This window comes from Artemia franciscana, chromosome 3 (assembly GCF_032884065.1).
Source record: "Artemia franciscana chromosome 3, ASM3288406v1, whole genome shotgun sequence".
NCBI classification, from domain to species: Eukaryota; Metazoa; Arthropoda; class Branchiopoda; order Anostraca; family Artemiidae; genus Artemia; species Artemia franciscana.
The window spans coordinates 7,285,334-7,301,654 of record NC_088865.1 but is presented as its reverse complement, the minus strand read 5'-3'; the positions used below and the strand labels follow the sequence as shown (position 1 = coordinate 7,301,654).

At 35.1% G+C, this 16,321-nt stretch overlaps 1 protein-coding gene across 2 annotated transcripts in view; it reads left to right on the top strand.

Annotated features, from left to right (window-relative positions):
- LOC136024820 (cGMP-specific 3',5'-cyclic phosphodiesterase-like) overlaps positions 1–16,321 on the top strand; it is a 186,904-nt gene that overhangs the window by 144,175 nt on the left and 26,408 nt on the right. For both annotated transcript variants that reach the window (XM_065700299.1, XM_065700298.1), the window contains exons 11-12: positions 2,888–2,993; positions 12,782–12,925. In XM_065700299.1, the coding sequence (XP_065556371.1) occupies positions 2,888–2,993; positions 12,782–12,925 (250 nt within the window). The remainder of the gene's footprint in view (positions 1–2,887; positions 2,994–12,781; positions 12,926–16,321) is intronic.

The window sequence follows — 16,321 nt, the reverse complement described above, 5'->3', positions numbered from 1 at the left end:
CCCTGAAGAACTTGAAAAATATCCGTGTATTTTTCAATAACAAATGCTATGTGTAAACAATGGGCAAATGTCCTAACTTAGAGCCATTTCCTTGGGGTTTGTGGTGGGTTGGGGTTATTTTATCTCTAGAAGCAGAGTTACTGTATTTTTCAACTATACTGAACAAATTGACTATCTCAGAATTTTGCCGAATGTCTTTTTGGAAAAAGGGGCGTGGGAAGGAAATAGTTGCCCTTCAATCTTTTTGGTCACTTCCAAAGGCCAACAATGCTTTGAATTTCTCTTTGAATGAGCCCACCCGATATTCCTTAACGTTTTGGGGCTGTTCCCCCTTCCCTTTTTTCGAAAAACAGACACATTTTCTCAGGATCGCACCTTTTGGTGGGTAGCAATAAATTTAAAGAATTTTGTATCTTTGGAATCAGCATAAAAAGCAAATTGTTTTAGTATATTAATTGACATTAATTGACATCAAAATCCCTTTTTTTGGCTTGTCGGCTACTATTGCCAAGAGCAACTCCTTATTTACAGTTTGTTACCAAAAACTTATCAAAAAGCTTACATTGTTTTCATACTTTTTTGATCTTATCAAACATGCATAGAAACATCCAATTCAATCTGATTTTATTTGTCAATTAATCACGTGGTGTTTTCTTATCTCTTTTGTTTGCTTTTACCCAATCTGGTGGACAAGAATTTTACCAGCTGTTCTTTACTTTTTATTTTTGACGTACTCCCGCTAGCTACCAGCTATTCCAGTAAAAAAAGATTTTCTGTACTTATATTTCTCTGTAGCGAGAAGTATCCCCGCAACAAAAAGATTCTTTATTTGTATGTTAAAATGTTAACTTTTTGTAATTTGCTACAAAAACTACATGTAAAATTAATTTTGCGTTTAAAGGAACATTAAACTTTCAAAAAAAAATATAGAAACTAGTCCAGGTCGCTCCTTAGTAAGGAGCGACCTGGAATATTTTCCTTAGTTAGGAGCGACCCGGCTCAATAGTAACCGAAACTCTGAAAACATATTTTGATCCCAATAAATATATCAAAAGAATTTGAATTTTTTTTCCTTAGTAAGAAGCAACCTGGCTCAATAGTAACCGAAACTCTGAAAACATATTTTGATCCCAATAAATATATCAAAAGAATTTGATTTTTATGCTGATTTCAGATGTATGGGTTTCATTTAGTTCAGATATAACCATCAAAGGTTATGAGCCTGAGAAAATTTGTCTTATTTTTGAAAAAAGGCAGAAACACCCCCTAAAAATCACAGAATCTTGAAGAAAATCCCATCATCAGATTCAGCATATCAGATAACCCTACTGTATAGGTTTCAAGCTCCTATCTACAAAAATGTGGAATTTTATTTTTTTTTTTTTGTCAGAAGAAAGTTTACGAATGTGTGTTAATTTTTTTTTCCCAAGGAGTGATCATATCCACCCAATGGTCCTAGAATTTCGCAAGAGGATTTATTAAAACGAAAATCAAAAGTTCTAGTGCTGTTTTTAAGTGACCAAGAAAATTGGAGGGCAGATAGGCCCCATCCCATGCCCCTTTTTCTCAAAGTCGTCCAATCAAAATTTTGAGATAGTCGTTTTGTTCAGCATAGTTGATAGCTTGAATAACTATGTCTTCAGAGACATCATGATCCCTCACAGCCCCTGCGAAAATGTCTTTAAGTTATAAAGTTTGCTCCCTATTTACGTATAGTGTTAGTTATCGGGAAAATTGCATAAATTTTCGGGTGGGGGGATGAATTTCCGCCTAGTGGGATTCTCCGCGGGGATAATTTTCCATGGAGAGGGAAGTTTCCAGGAAGTGAATTTTCCATGGAAAATTTTACAATGGAGGATTCGCAAGAATCCCTATACGAAATGTGTCTTATGTCTTGCTTTCTCTTTGCCAACTCAATTGTGCGTGAGGAGATGTTAAGGGTAATTCTCCGGGGTAAATTTTCACCACGGTTGAATTTTCTAGAGAATAAATCCGGGGGAGGATGGATTTTCCTATAGAGGTGTAACCAGCTCTCCTGGCAGTATTTTAAAAATGATCAGAAATTAAATAAAAAAAGAAGGTATTTCTGCAGAAAGCAGGGAGCAACATTGAAACTTAGAACGAACAGAAGTTATTACATATAAGAGGGGGCATATTGTTCCTCAACACCTGGCTTTTTACGCTAAAGTTTCAATTATGTCCCAATTCTTTAAGAGAGACTCCTGAAACACTATGATCTTTTAATTTGAACAATAAGAAACTTTTTTTTTAATATGACTAAAAAACTTTTCGTAAAGAGTGAGGTGTTGAGGAAGAGTAACCCCCTCATATACCTAATAATTTCTGTTCAGTTTGAGTTTTTGTTGCTCCCTACTTTCGGTTGAAAAATCTTGTTGGTTTATTTAATATTTAATTAAGAACAAGATACATATTGAATAGCAGTTTTTTTTTAATTTTTGGTCAGAGCAGTAAAGAAATAAAGGAAAATGAGAAAATAGAGAAAATGGCGTCAACTTTTGAAAATTCATGGGGGGGGGAGGATTAAATTTATGTTGTAAAATTTGAGTTTAGGTAATCATTTTTTTTTCAATAAAAATTTTACGGAAGGTATTTTTCAATGGAAAAAAGTATTTTTTTAAAGACCTAGGCGGAGGGAGAACGGTAAAAAGTCTAGGGGGAGGAAAGTGACCCAATGTTCCAACATATTCGTATATCCACAGCATTCCTCAAACGTACAGACCATCAAAGGTGAAGAACAAACTTCCAAAAGCATAAATTGAGATTATTTGAAGGACCCTTTTGAGTTTTCTTGCATAAAAGTCTGTACGTTAAAATTATGTCGCTTGGATATATTTTCAATTAGACATTTAGAATATTTGTATTACAGTTACGCTTTCAATGACTTTCAATACTCAGATGAAGAAACTTGCTATGCAACTATACGGATGTTTATGGATTTTGACTTAATTAATAAATTTCAAATACCTTATGATGTAAGTTTTTCTATTATTAACTTATAGCTTTATTCATACCTGAAAACAACATTTTTCAAGGATTTTTCTTTCGTTTGTTTTAGTCATTACTGTCAATGATAGTAATGACTGTGAACACTGACAGTCTGTCAGTGATCTGTTAGTTTTAAGTTATACTTGAGCATTCATTGTAATTTTTTTTTTGTTTCTCACTTATTCATTAATAATTATATGTGTTTTCTTTAAGTTTGAATTATTAAATCCTGCTTCGATTCTACTCGTCTAAAAGTGGCTCTTCACTTTTCTGTGGAAAGCTTAGGTTTTGGAAAAAAATTTAATTAACACGTAGAATATACGACCTGACCAGCCCTACTTCAACAACTCACAAAGATTTTTTTTTATTATTATTATTATTATTATAATTATTATTATTATTATTACAGATTCGACTCATCCATGGCCTTAGGTGTTTCAATGAATTTTGCCAAATTTATCTATATTCATGTTTATTGTTCTACATGTTTCTGCTTGACAACAACAGTCACAAGCCTGTTGTTGTCATGATGTATCATAAAATGCTGTCATGATGAGTTATTAATAAGTTGCTTGATTGTTTCATTGAAAAGCTTGTGGTTTAGATTGGTGTCATAGTTAGTTTTCTTGGACTGGTGTAAGAATGCATAATGCTACATCTACTTTGTCCGTCATACCTTCAAGAACTAAAGTTTGAGTCATTGTCTTCTTGTCAAATCTTGAAATTTTCATACCCTACCCAAAAAATACTGAATTGGCTCTTGGGAATCTTTTCCGTAACCAAGAGCATCCCAAAGGAACCCGTAGAAATTCTTTATAAAGAGGTGAGGAGTTAGGTAATCAAAGTGTACATTTTTCTCCCAAATACTACAAACTTTTACACCATTCGTATGCTTTACAAATTCCAGGCCTAATTTTCTCCCATACGTCTGCCTATTAAGCCTTGCTTTCTTATAAACTATTCCAGTCCAGCTAGAGCCACCTAACACTTCCTATTTCGCCAATCATGTTGCATTAATGTTCCCTTTCTCCACCATTCAAATACATAACGATATCCTTTAAATTTAGCTGCACAATTGCTACAGCTTCATTCTTTCTTTGATTCAATTAGTCATATCACAGTCTATCTGTTATGTTTTTGTCTTTGTCCTTCGTACCTTGTTGATATTTTAGAAAAGTCACCTTGTTTCCGACGATTTTCTTCAATTAGAACAATTTTCTTCTATTAGGAAAACATCTCATTTCTCTTAGATACGACAGCAGATTGATAAAATACCTGTAAAAGAACGATATCTCCGAGTAACGTAACACCGTTTGACAGACTTTAGTCCAGCAACTTACATTGATTAGTTAATCAAGAAACCAATTAGTAACTTAGGTAATTAATCTGAATGACTTTTACCCATGTCTTGTCTTTCTAAAACGTTTTTTTTTGCGATGAAACGGACTTCGTGCAATTTCGTGCAATGTGTCTGTTTACATAAGTATGTTGGATCCTTAAGTATGTTCCTTAAAGTTATAAGTATGTTCCTTAAAGTTATGTATGTTAAAGTATGTTCCTTAAGTATATTTTAATTGGCGAAACAGTTGCTTTAAGGAATCTCCATATCAGAAATCAAAAGAAATACAAAAGTTGCAAAGAGCAGAAGCTCTTTTGTCTCAACCTATGTCTTAAGACGATGAAGAAACACCAGGGCATCCTCTTCCTTATTAGTCTTGTTACGGGTAGGGTTAATGCCCTTATAATAAATTGCACCCTCCTCTCCCTTTGAACCAATAACAGTTCGGAACCTGATACTAGACATTAAGGCCCTTCTTTTGCTCGTCATTGTGCTAAGATCTTTTATCTTTCGACAAAGAAAGCTTTTAAGGAAATCTTAGGACTAAGATCTTATTTCTTATGCCATTCTTTTGCAAACCTCTTTCATCATTCTGTTCTGATCAGTGGTCTAAGAAAAATGATATGTATATGATCGAAGTTCTCTCATCATTGTTCTATGTGACAGAAAAACGGCACTGTTTGCACTTTTTAGTAACATCAGTGAGTTGTAAAATCTTAGACAATGATTAACTAAAGAACGGTAATCTGTGCAGAAAGATATAAGATCTTAGTACTAAAGAACAGGGTTATTGCTTCAGTACTGAGATGATTATCAGCAAAGAGAATGATGCTGGACTTGGATGTTATTAGCATAATTGTGCTTAATTGCATTATCATCTAAAATGAAAGATCATTTTGAGCCGACATTCACCGACATAACCGTATGACCGTTATTCACAAAAGGGCTTGAGACAGAACTGCATGTTTTATATACAAAACCATCCTAATGAAGTTTTGACCTTTTGAATTGAAGAAACTTTCCTAAGTTTTTTTCCAATTAACTCTCCAACTTCCAGAAAAACAAAACTTTATTATGAAAAACCGTAGGAAATGGAAAAGTTTTGGTAGTACTTTTGCATTGATCAGTCAAAATCATTCAGCTATATTAAGGACGAATTTTTGTTCTAACTTTTGTACTATGTTGCTTACCGAATATGAATGCTTTTACTATATCTGAATGATAATCATGAAGTTTTGGTAATAAGTAACGCAGTAGATTAAACTGTTTTGTCAGTTTCTGGATATTTTTAAAAGACTTTTTATAAGCATAACTCGAACTCGATATTTTTTAACGGATTCATGAATTGAGTTTTAAATATTTTATAATATTCAGGCAAGTTATAGCACTTCCTATGGGGTCAAAAAATTTCTTTTTCCTTTCATAATGATGATGAAGCACTTTTCTTGCGTTTGTTTTCCTTATTTATCTCCACTTCTACTGGAATGCTATTAAACATGAATTCAGTGGTAGCAATTGGGGCGGGAGGATTTATTTGCCCCCCCAACTAAATTTTGAAAAACAGCTTTATATGGGTGTTTTTTATTGAAAAATTTCGTTTTTGGCATTGTCATTGAAGAGTTGAAAAAAAGACAAATTTACCTTCCCCCCCCCCACACCAGATACCTAAACACTTATTTTGGCACTTCCTCAAATTTGTATGATCTGACCTCATAGCATCAACATAGTGTAAAGATATTAGTGTGACGTCTAACAAAGTAACAATTAAAACAAAACTTTTATATTCAGTTACTTAATTTTGAGACCCCTTCTCTCGAAACTTTCTTTTTTCGATGACTTGTTGGACGGAATCTCCAATTATTTCTATGACCTCGTAAGTTCTCAGCGGTTTTCCGAAAAGTATGGGAAACTTGTAGGAGATTCCCTAGCGTTGAGAAGAAGTTTAAACAATGCCAACTAATAATTGGAAGTTGTAAATTAAACACTAAAATATTTTATTAAATAAATAGAGAATTTATATATAATTCATAACAATATGCACAATTTGTATACATAATTTGATAATATAGAAATGTATTTTTATTGAATCTATCATATTTAATCCTAAAATTCAGCACGCTCGTTCTTTTATGGATATGTTAAATTCTAGTAGACGATAATAAAAGCAGAATTCTGTCACAATTGAGGCTATCAGTTCAAAGTCAACTTGCCTGCTTAATCTGCAAAGATTTTCACAACAAAATTCAGGCCTGCTTTGCGCAGCGTGGCTTTTGGCTCTAAATGATTCTTGAAACAGAAAAATGTCAACTAGAGAAATTTCAGCTTCAATTCCGCAATATTGCATATTAATCACATCAATTATTGAATTTTTTTTGAAATTTTCTTTTTCAAGTGAACTTGCCAGAAATTATCCTATTTCTATTGCTAGTAATTTCTAATCCCAACTTTCCATGTTCAATCGCTGAAGGTACAATTTTTTCTAACCTTCCCAATCTCTTTTTTGTTTTCAATTTATGAGTATAACCTAGTGCCCATTGGTCAAAAAGCCCGTTAAGGTAAGCCTTGACAGACGTATGCTATTTTCCACTGCACACTAGACAAGATCTACGTTCATAGGGAGGTAAAGTAAAAAACAAGTAAATACGGCATGTAATTTAAAATAATGTCGAGCATAACAACAAAGCGAAATTGCGTGAAACTAATGGTAACATCAATGTCTCTATTCTTTCTAAATTCTAAAATCTATTCTTTCTAAAATTCATTCTATTTTACCAAATCAAGGGGGAGGAGTTTTGTTATTTTTTCAGTTTGTTCAATAAAAGTCATTTTCAACGCTACAGTTAGTTGACACAATCCAATGTCGAAATGAAACAGAAATTACCGATATCGCTGCTACTTTGAGCTGCGGATAATTTGGGTGGTAACATCGATGTCTCTATTATTTCTAATTCTTTCTAAATTCTAAGATCTATTCTTTCTAAAATTCATTCTATTTTTCCAGCATCTAGGGGGAGTAGTTTTATTATTTTTTCAGTTTGTTCAATAAAAATGCCGTAAAAGTCATTTTCTACGCTTTGTTGACAACAATGGAAAGTCGAAATGAAACAGAAATCACCAATATCGCTGGTGCTAAGTGCTGCGAATGATCTGGGTGGTAACATCGATCTCTCTATTCTATCTAATTCTTTCTAAATTCTAAAATCTATTCTTTCTAAAATTCATTCTATTTTTCCAAAATCTAGGGGGAGCAAATTGTAATTGTATAAAGTGAAAGCAAACTAAATGTGTATAAAAGTAAATAAAAACCTCGTAATGAAAGAAAAATTTTCTAAAGTCTTTGTAAAAGTAAATCTTAACACAAAAACGCTCCTTCGAATACCTACCAGCTAATTTATTTTGATACCCGATCAATTATTTGGGTACCCGACTGATTGACCGTAAGTCAAACAGTAGGGTGTACGAAAAGTATGGTTCAACCCTGCTTTCTAGGGCTATAATAAGAAAATAATTGAAATAACTAGAGCAAATTCTGTGGTTGAAGGATGACAGATAGCCAAAGATTGTTCTTTTTGACCAACAGTCTAGGGCTAAAAAAAGAGCAGATCGTCCTCTGTTGGGGTGAGAGGAAGTTTTAAGCAAATATTTAAAGGAACATCCTGGGAGGGTGTGAAAAGAGAGGCTTTGAATGGATTGGGATGGAAGAAGAGCGTGCGTAGCTCTGTTGGCCTCAGGTGACATGGCGCTGTGGTGAGTTGTTAGTCGAAGTAGTAGCAATTTATTTTTTGAGGTAAATTTTTGTTTGGGTACAAAAAAATTGGGTACAAAGGACGTTTTTGCAATAGGGTGAAATAAAATCCAGTTGCAAAAGCAAGATGTAGCCTTATCTGGACCTACTTAAAAAAGATTTTGATTGTATTTCTTGCATTTTATAGTAAGTACTATTCTTAACTGATTAAAACTGAAATAAACTTCTGTTACATGAAATGCCTCATAGGTACATGGCCCTTTGTTATATTGATGAATATTGCCAATTTTAAGTATCATAGGTGGCACAATAGCGCTGCTCAAAGCAAAGAGTGATGTGGGCACAAAACGTCTTTTTTTTTCTTTTTTTTGGTTTTAGATCAGGGCAATTCGTATCAAAGGGGTTGTAGTAGAAACTTCGAAAAGGGCTAATTCCATTGTAAATTGAAAAAGCTAGTGCCGTTTTTAATAGTCGAAAGTGATTGAAGGGCAGTTACTCCCCCCCCCCCACATCCACCATTTTCCCAAACACATCCAATCAAAATCTTGGGGTAGCTATTTTGTTCGATATAGTTAGAAGGTCAGGAAAATATGTCTTTGAGGATGACGATCCCCCCCACAGCCTCAGGGCAATGGTTGTAAGTTATGCCCTGGATGCATTTAAGGTTTATATAGAAAGGGTGGTCGTATAAACTTTGTAGGAGGCTCATTGGATCGGCAATCATAAGTTCTAGTGCCTTCTTTAAGATTCAGACTGATCAAAGAGTGGATACCGTCCCAAACCCAAAGTTCCCCAAAATGCATCTGATAGAAATTTTGAGATGGCCATTTTTTTGTCGTACAAACTTCTAAAAAGGCTCATACGGCTGTAAATTGAAGGGGATAGTGCCCCGTTTAATAGTTGAAAGTGACTAGAGGGCAACTAACCCCCCTACCACACCCACCATTTTCTCAAACATGTCCAATCAAAACTTCGAGTTAATCACTTTGTTCATTGTAGTTAAAAGGTCTGTAAAATGTGCCTTTGAGGATGAAAAACCCCCCTCCACAATTTTCCATAGAAAGTGTGGTCGTAGAAACTGGGCTCATTGGATTTGTTATCAAGAAGTTCTAGCATCATTTCTAAGATTCAAGAGGATCTGAGGATGGATACCCTCGCCCCACTCCTCCTATTTTCCTGCAATGAATCTGATAGAAACTTTGAGACGGCCATCTGCTGTTGTAGAAACCTGAAAAAGGCTCATTCGATTGGAAATTGAAAGGGCCTTATTTAATAGTCAAAAGTGATCGGAGTGCAACAAGTCCCTCCCAACACGCCCATCAATTCCCAAAATACGTGTGATCAAAATTTTCAGATAGCCATTTTGTTTAGCGTATTGAAAGGTCTGGACATTATGTCTTTGAAGATGACACCTCCCCTCCCCCTCACAAATCTCAGCGCAAGGGTTGTAAGTTATGCCCCGAGGGCATATAATAGTGGGCGTTCAAACTCCGAAGGGGCTCGTTGGATTGGAAAATCAGAAGTTCTAGCTCCGTTTTTAAGAGTCAAAGCAATCAGGGGCATCTGCCCCCCCCCCGTCCTGTGTAATATTTTCCACAAATGCATCTGATAAAAATTTTGAGATAGCGATTTGTTTACAAATAGTCCAAAATTCATATAATAAGGCCTTTGAGGTGGACAGAATCCCCCAGAGTCTGGGAGTAAATATTGTAAGTTACGCCTCTGGGGTATATAAGGTTTTCTATGGAAGGAGTAGTCGTGTGAAGGGGCGGTCGTCTTCAAAAGTTGGAAGTTTTTCTGAAAGGTCCAGTGATTTTGTCTTTAGGGATGTCAAATTAGGCAATTAGTTGATTGTTTACACCTAGTATATGCTATTAAGAAAGATGTGCATGTTTGATTTTTACTTTCCAAGAAGACGAGGGGTATTTAGGTGAGACTTTCAGAGAATATTGAGAGGATTGTTGAAATAAAGCAGAACATGTTATGTGAATGAAGATTGTCGAAAGGGTGCGATACAGGAATAAGTTGGTATATTAATTTGGAAAATTCAGGCAATAAAAACGAAGATGATCAAAAAGGCAATATTTGCATACTACCAGTACTACTACAGCTATCACCACTACTACTACCACACTACTTCATTTACAGCATTAAGGAGAAATTTGAACTGAATTAAGAGACGCTATGTGCATGCTCATTGTCACAGTAGCGTAAATCAAGAATTGATTAGGGAATTAAGTTAGAAATTTCAGAGAATACTTAAAGGGGAAGATCATCTCACCAAAAGGCTTTACCTGCATACTACATAGTACTCCTACTGCAATATTTACTGCTACTACCACTACTACAACTACTACTTGAGATAAAAATTTCAAGAAGTAAATGAACATACAGGTTATCAAAAGGACATATTAGCGATGTCATAGCAATGGCTAATTGATTAAGTTGAGACTTCCAGGACTTGATGAGAGGAATATTTAACTGACAAAGAGCATTAGTTTAATGCTACTTCTACTAGTAGTACTACCGCAATTCAATACTACTACTATTAATATCAGTGCTACTGCTGTGACTACTATTACAACTATGCCTAGGGTTTGAAGGTAAAGTTTTAAAGAAATTTTGAGGGGGAAGATGAACTGAATCAGAACACGCCTTCTGTATACAGGTTGTCAAAAGGGTGCAACAGAAATATCTTAGAAACGGTTTAAGGTGTTAAGAACTAACCAAAAGAAAATATTTGCATCCTAACGCTACTGCTTTTGCTCATACTACTGTTACTGTTATTATTACTACTTCTTTTACTACTACTGCCACTAAACCTTAGGCTACTACAAACTAAGGATAATAAGGTGAAACATTTGGGGTACATAGAAACTGCATGGGACTAGTTCGAAACACACTATGTCGACACAGGTTGTCAAGCAGACACATCAGAAATGCTTCAGGAACGGTTGATTGTATGTAATAAGCTGAAACTTTCAGCGTTTGCTGAAGGGGATGTTGAAGAAACCAAAGGTGCTATGTGCATACTGATATTAATGCTGCTACAACTATTGTTACTTCACCAGCTAAAGGTATTAAGGTGAACTTTTAAGGAATATTTAGCCAGATGTTGAACTAGATCAAAACAGACTATGAGTATTTGGACTTCTAAAAAGATATAGGTATATAAGTGAAACATTTCAAGGAGCTAATCCGATCCAAAATTAAAAGTTCTGGTGCTGTTCTTAAGAGTAAAAATAGACTGGAGGGCAAGCAGCCCTTCTCTCAAACTCATTCATCTCCCAAACATATACAGTTAAAATTTTGAGACAGCATAGTAGAATGGTCCAGTAACTGTGGCTTTAGAGATATTAGGCATATTAACCCCCCACAAGTATGCACTTGAACCATTATGCTTTAAAACTAAATATTGCTTTAAAATAAATCAAAAGGCACGGTGTTTATGGTTGCCAATACGACACTTCATCAATATATCGAGAACGACAGGGGGTATTAAGTTGAAACTTTTGGGAATACTACTACTACCTCTCCTGCTCTTACAATTTTAATATATAAAAAAAGACTGTAAGCGTATCCAGGTTCTCAAAGAAAATAGGTAATCTTTTGGGAATTATTTAAATTTTATTTTTTTTATCCTTGGCTTAATGGAGCTCATTACTTTTCTTTGAAAAACTTGTTTTGGGTAAAAAGTTTTTTTTAATTAATTTTGTTCGTTTTTTATTGACTTTTTTTTCATAGGAAAAATGTATCTTTTTTGTTTTTTTTCTATAGAAATCCATAGTGTGACTTGCTAAATTTTTTTTTCTGTTCTTTTTTAGTTTTATTTATTTATTGATAGTGACTTATCGTAGTTTTACGCTTGGAAGATTATTTGACTTTATATGTGCTCATTCTTGACTTAATTGAGCTCTTTACTTTGAAAAATATATTTTGTGGAAAAACTTTTTATAATTAATAGGTGATAACACTCGGATATCACCTGAGTTATTGCTAAGTTTATAAATAATCACGAAAGTACTTTTACTAAAATTTCTATAAATCTAACGGTTTTAAATTAGAGTGCAAACCAAAATCATTCCGACCAGTGTGTTTGTTTTTTTTCGCAGGTTGTCAAATATATTATTAGTCAAAAGACATAAGATGGTATATTTAATTGGTAGCACCACTTATAATCCACTTATTAGATTTGAATGTAAAGAAAATTGAGAAGCACTTTGGATACGTTTTCATTGTTGACAGAGAGAAATATTTCCACTTTTCTGTTTCTTTTATGACATTTTTGATTCATTGGGTAACTGCAGATACTATTATATTTTTTTAGCATCCGGGGTTATTTTCCTACTACCAAGAGTAACAACTACAAAATTTTAGCATTAATTTATTTCTACTCTAGAAACACTGTGCTAAATAAGATAAATCCAATACCCCAGGATCTTAGAATGTTCATAATCACAAAAATGTAAAGTATGGACTTGTTTCATCTTAAAACATATTGATTTATCCGTAGGTCTAAGTTTAAAGTCATTACATAGTATAGTTAAGGATCATCTCCGTTTTCCGTCTTAAAATAATGCTCTTTGTTTAATACCCAGGAGATTATTTCACCCCTGTTTATGAAAGCCTAAATCGTACAATGGCTAAGGAATATTACCAATAAAAAAGAAAAAATAAATCTTTTTTATTAGGTTCTTTGCTGCTGGGTTTTAAGTGTTAAGAAAAACTATCGTCCTGTGAAATATCACAATTGGAGACATGCTCTCAACGTAGCTCAAACAATGTTTGCTTTGCTCAAGACTGGAAAAATGGAACGATTTATGCACGACATAGAGGTAAACCTTTATTTTGCAATTTACTAAGTTTTTACTTTTTATTATCAAGACTAGTAAAAGGCTAAAATATTAAAATAAAACAGACATTGTTGCTAATTTCTCAAAAAAAAAATATCTAGGTGACTAAACTGATTTTTAGCCAGATTCTTTTTTTTCATTTGAGCAAAAGTAAAACAGCTTTCTCATTTTGCTCTTCTATTTATACTAAAGATCAACAAAACAACAATAATCAACATTATCAATAGCACCTAGGCCAGTTTAGGCCAGTTCGAGGCCTAGCTTCCTATTTCACCAGCCATTATTTTATCGTAATTCTATCTACGGCGAGCAAGCTGGTGGTTGTTTCGATATATTAAAAAGTCACGTTTAGCCTTGTAATCAGTTTCTTTTCAAATCAATAGATACAAAATTTTGAAGGGCGTTTATTACAAGAAAATCCTTAAGGTCTCAGGTCCTGACATTAAAATTTACTTTAGAAATTAATTAATTAAGAATGAAACAGGTTATATTAATTTGTCCCATTGACCAGCAGTCATTAGTGCTCTTTGGCTCTTTTAATTCGACAACATTAATTTGATTTGGCCCTTTTGTATGCTGATAGCTTCTACTTTGGGAAAATTGCAAATTTCTAGGCAACAACTACAGAGGTTTTCTGTAGCAAGCGGGGAGGTTTTCTGTAAATTGCGGGGAATAGATTGCAGGAGGCTACGCTTCCCCAACTACCATTCAGCTTTCGTGTAGTTAAGACGTGTTTCGCCCTGGCTTATTTTTTTTACTCGGAATTGGATTAACGGACTTTTTGCATGAAAATAGACTCTCATTTGGATACGGACGGCTTTGTTTATGCCCCGGTTTTGAACTTTCTGCAGTATAATAATGAAAAAGGTGTCGAAGCTATAGTGATCTTAAAATTTGCTGTCGAATTTTTTTTAGTCAAGTGATATTGCCAAATCGAAGAAAATCCAGTGGGATTCGCCGCCAAAATTGACTGAGCCCTATCCAAGGCGCACGAGTTCAAACGCAGCTCTGAATCATTTGAAAGACATGTTAGAACTTCTTCAAAATCAGAGTGCTTCCGAGGACTCTTTTACAAGTTAATGAAAAAATGTCAACTTACGATCTGAATTTCCCCAGCCTCCCGATCATTGCTACTTGCAGTGATACGAGCAAAGCCACTGTTATTATCACGAATGTACCGCGTGATCTCGATAATGCATCCCAACGGAAGGAAAGAATTGACTGTATTTCTGGTCACGAGTGCATTGATACTGTGCACGCCTCTGGTGATAAATTGATTGTGAAGATAGATAGCGGTGCCGCTGCTGACTTTTGCAAATCTGCGTGCTTGGTTTTTTTTTTTGTGATTGTGAAGACAAAATTTCGGAGAAAACGTTTTTTGGTATAATGAAAGTTGTTGCACAAGATCTCAAATTGTGAGCTCAAATTGTGTGAGAATTACGTTCGAAAACGAAATTTCTCATTCCTCGGCCCTTAAATCAGGATTGAAGATAGACTATGAACTGTTCCGAGTGTGTGAATATCGGCGAATTCCTAGGTTTTGCAGGAAATGTCAATATCCTGACCACCTTGCTGCAAACTGTCCCAATCAAAGCTACAAATGCTCACGGTGATCTGGTCCCAATTTGAACTCCAGTGACTCACCTTGCAGTAAAACCCCCAAGTGTGCAGATTTTAGTGGAGATCGTGTTGCTTACAGTTTTTGTTGCTCCAGACTAAAGGCTCTTGCTAATTCTAAAGTTTTGTGACCTTCTCGCTTGCAATCATGAATGAGTATAAAGTCTCAGTGTGCTATTTCAACACCAATGGGAAAAATGATAAAATGTTAAGCCTTGATGAGAAACTAGCTAATAATGATGTTATTCTCTTACAAGAACACCTGCTCCCAAGCTGCAGCATAAACTTTCTAAGGCGAAGTTCTCAACATGCTGTTTTCACCACGAATGTCCGCCGTACCTGAGGCAGACCTTCTGGCGGTCTTGCCTGTATAATTAAGCGATCTTTGCCTAGCTATCTGTCTCCTAGCTGCTACCAATCTTCTCAACACTATCTTGCAATCCGGCTTGCAGACGCGATTCTAATCAACTGTTTCTTCCTTCTCCAGTTATGCAAGTGCCTGTGGCAAATTAAAGACTCTCATATCTAGTATTGAGCGTCTGGGATACAAGTGGGAGCTTATAGGCGACCTAAACTGTGACATAACTGTTTCTTCGACACGTAAGGATGCGCTTTTTCATTGTCTACCCTCAGTATTTAAGGTCCTAACGAAAGACCTTAGTTTTACATATATCCACTGTAGTGGGTTCTGTCTCAAATTTGAGCCACTGTATCTGCTATCATTCATTATAAACTTCAGCAGTACATGTCGATGAAGATGAGACAGATTATGACCATTTACCGCTACATTTCGATATTACGGTTACTTCTGACGTATACTCGGTCCAACCATCACTGTCGCATAAGTGGTTTGAAAAACGTGATTGGTCTAGGGTGACCATGCCTCTTCACCTTGATACACTTGGAGCTCTACTGTCCACCGTACGTGTCCCTTTCCATCTTCTTTGAAAAAATGCGTACCCTACTATTGACAATGCTCGTGCTGATGTAAATCGCTATTATCGTGACATTATCTCATGTGTAAAGCATGCTGAAGACGTGGCCGTCCCGCTGATCCGTGTCAGGCGGAATACCCAAAACCCAATCTGGAAGTGTGATCCTTTGCTGAAAAAAGTCAAAAATAAGGCAAAATTCTGGTTAAGAATCTGGTCTGCCTGTGTTCGACCTTCTCGGGGTATTGAGTTCGATCTAAAACAAAATACGAAACTCGAATTTAAGCGCCATCTTCGTGCCGTTCGTTACTCCGGTGAAACTTTTCCGAAAAGTAATAGTGAGTGGTGAAAAGTGATAAATTCTTCTGATAAGTTTCCGGGTACAAGTTCTAGGGATATTATACCTCGTTCATCTTGGATCGAACATTATTCAAAAATATTTTCTAAAGTTAATTATGCAGTGCATAAGCGTTTCTCAGGTTTGCTTGAAAAAAATTTTCCGTCACGTTTATGTCAGAGACATGTGATTCCAGTTGAGAAGTCGGCTATCGTTAAATGTATTAAGAGTTTAAAATTAAAATCTCTGGATATTGATGGGATTAGTGTTTCGAATCTTGTTCCTAATTCTTTTGAACTGGTATCTCATCTCCAACTGTTTTTTTTTTCAAATGTGTTTTAGTAGTTCGTGTGTGCCAGATTCGTTCTTATGCGGTAGCGTCACGTGACTTATAAAAAAAGGAAAAGACCCGGTTTCTTGCAGTTCTTATAGACCCATAACGGTAGCTTTTACTCTTAGCAAGCTTTTTGAACACCTACAACCTTATATCAC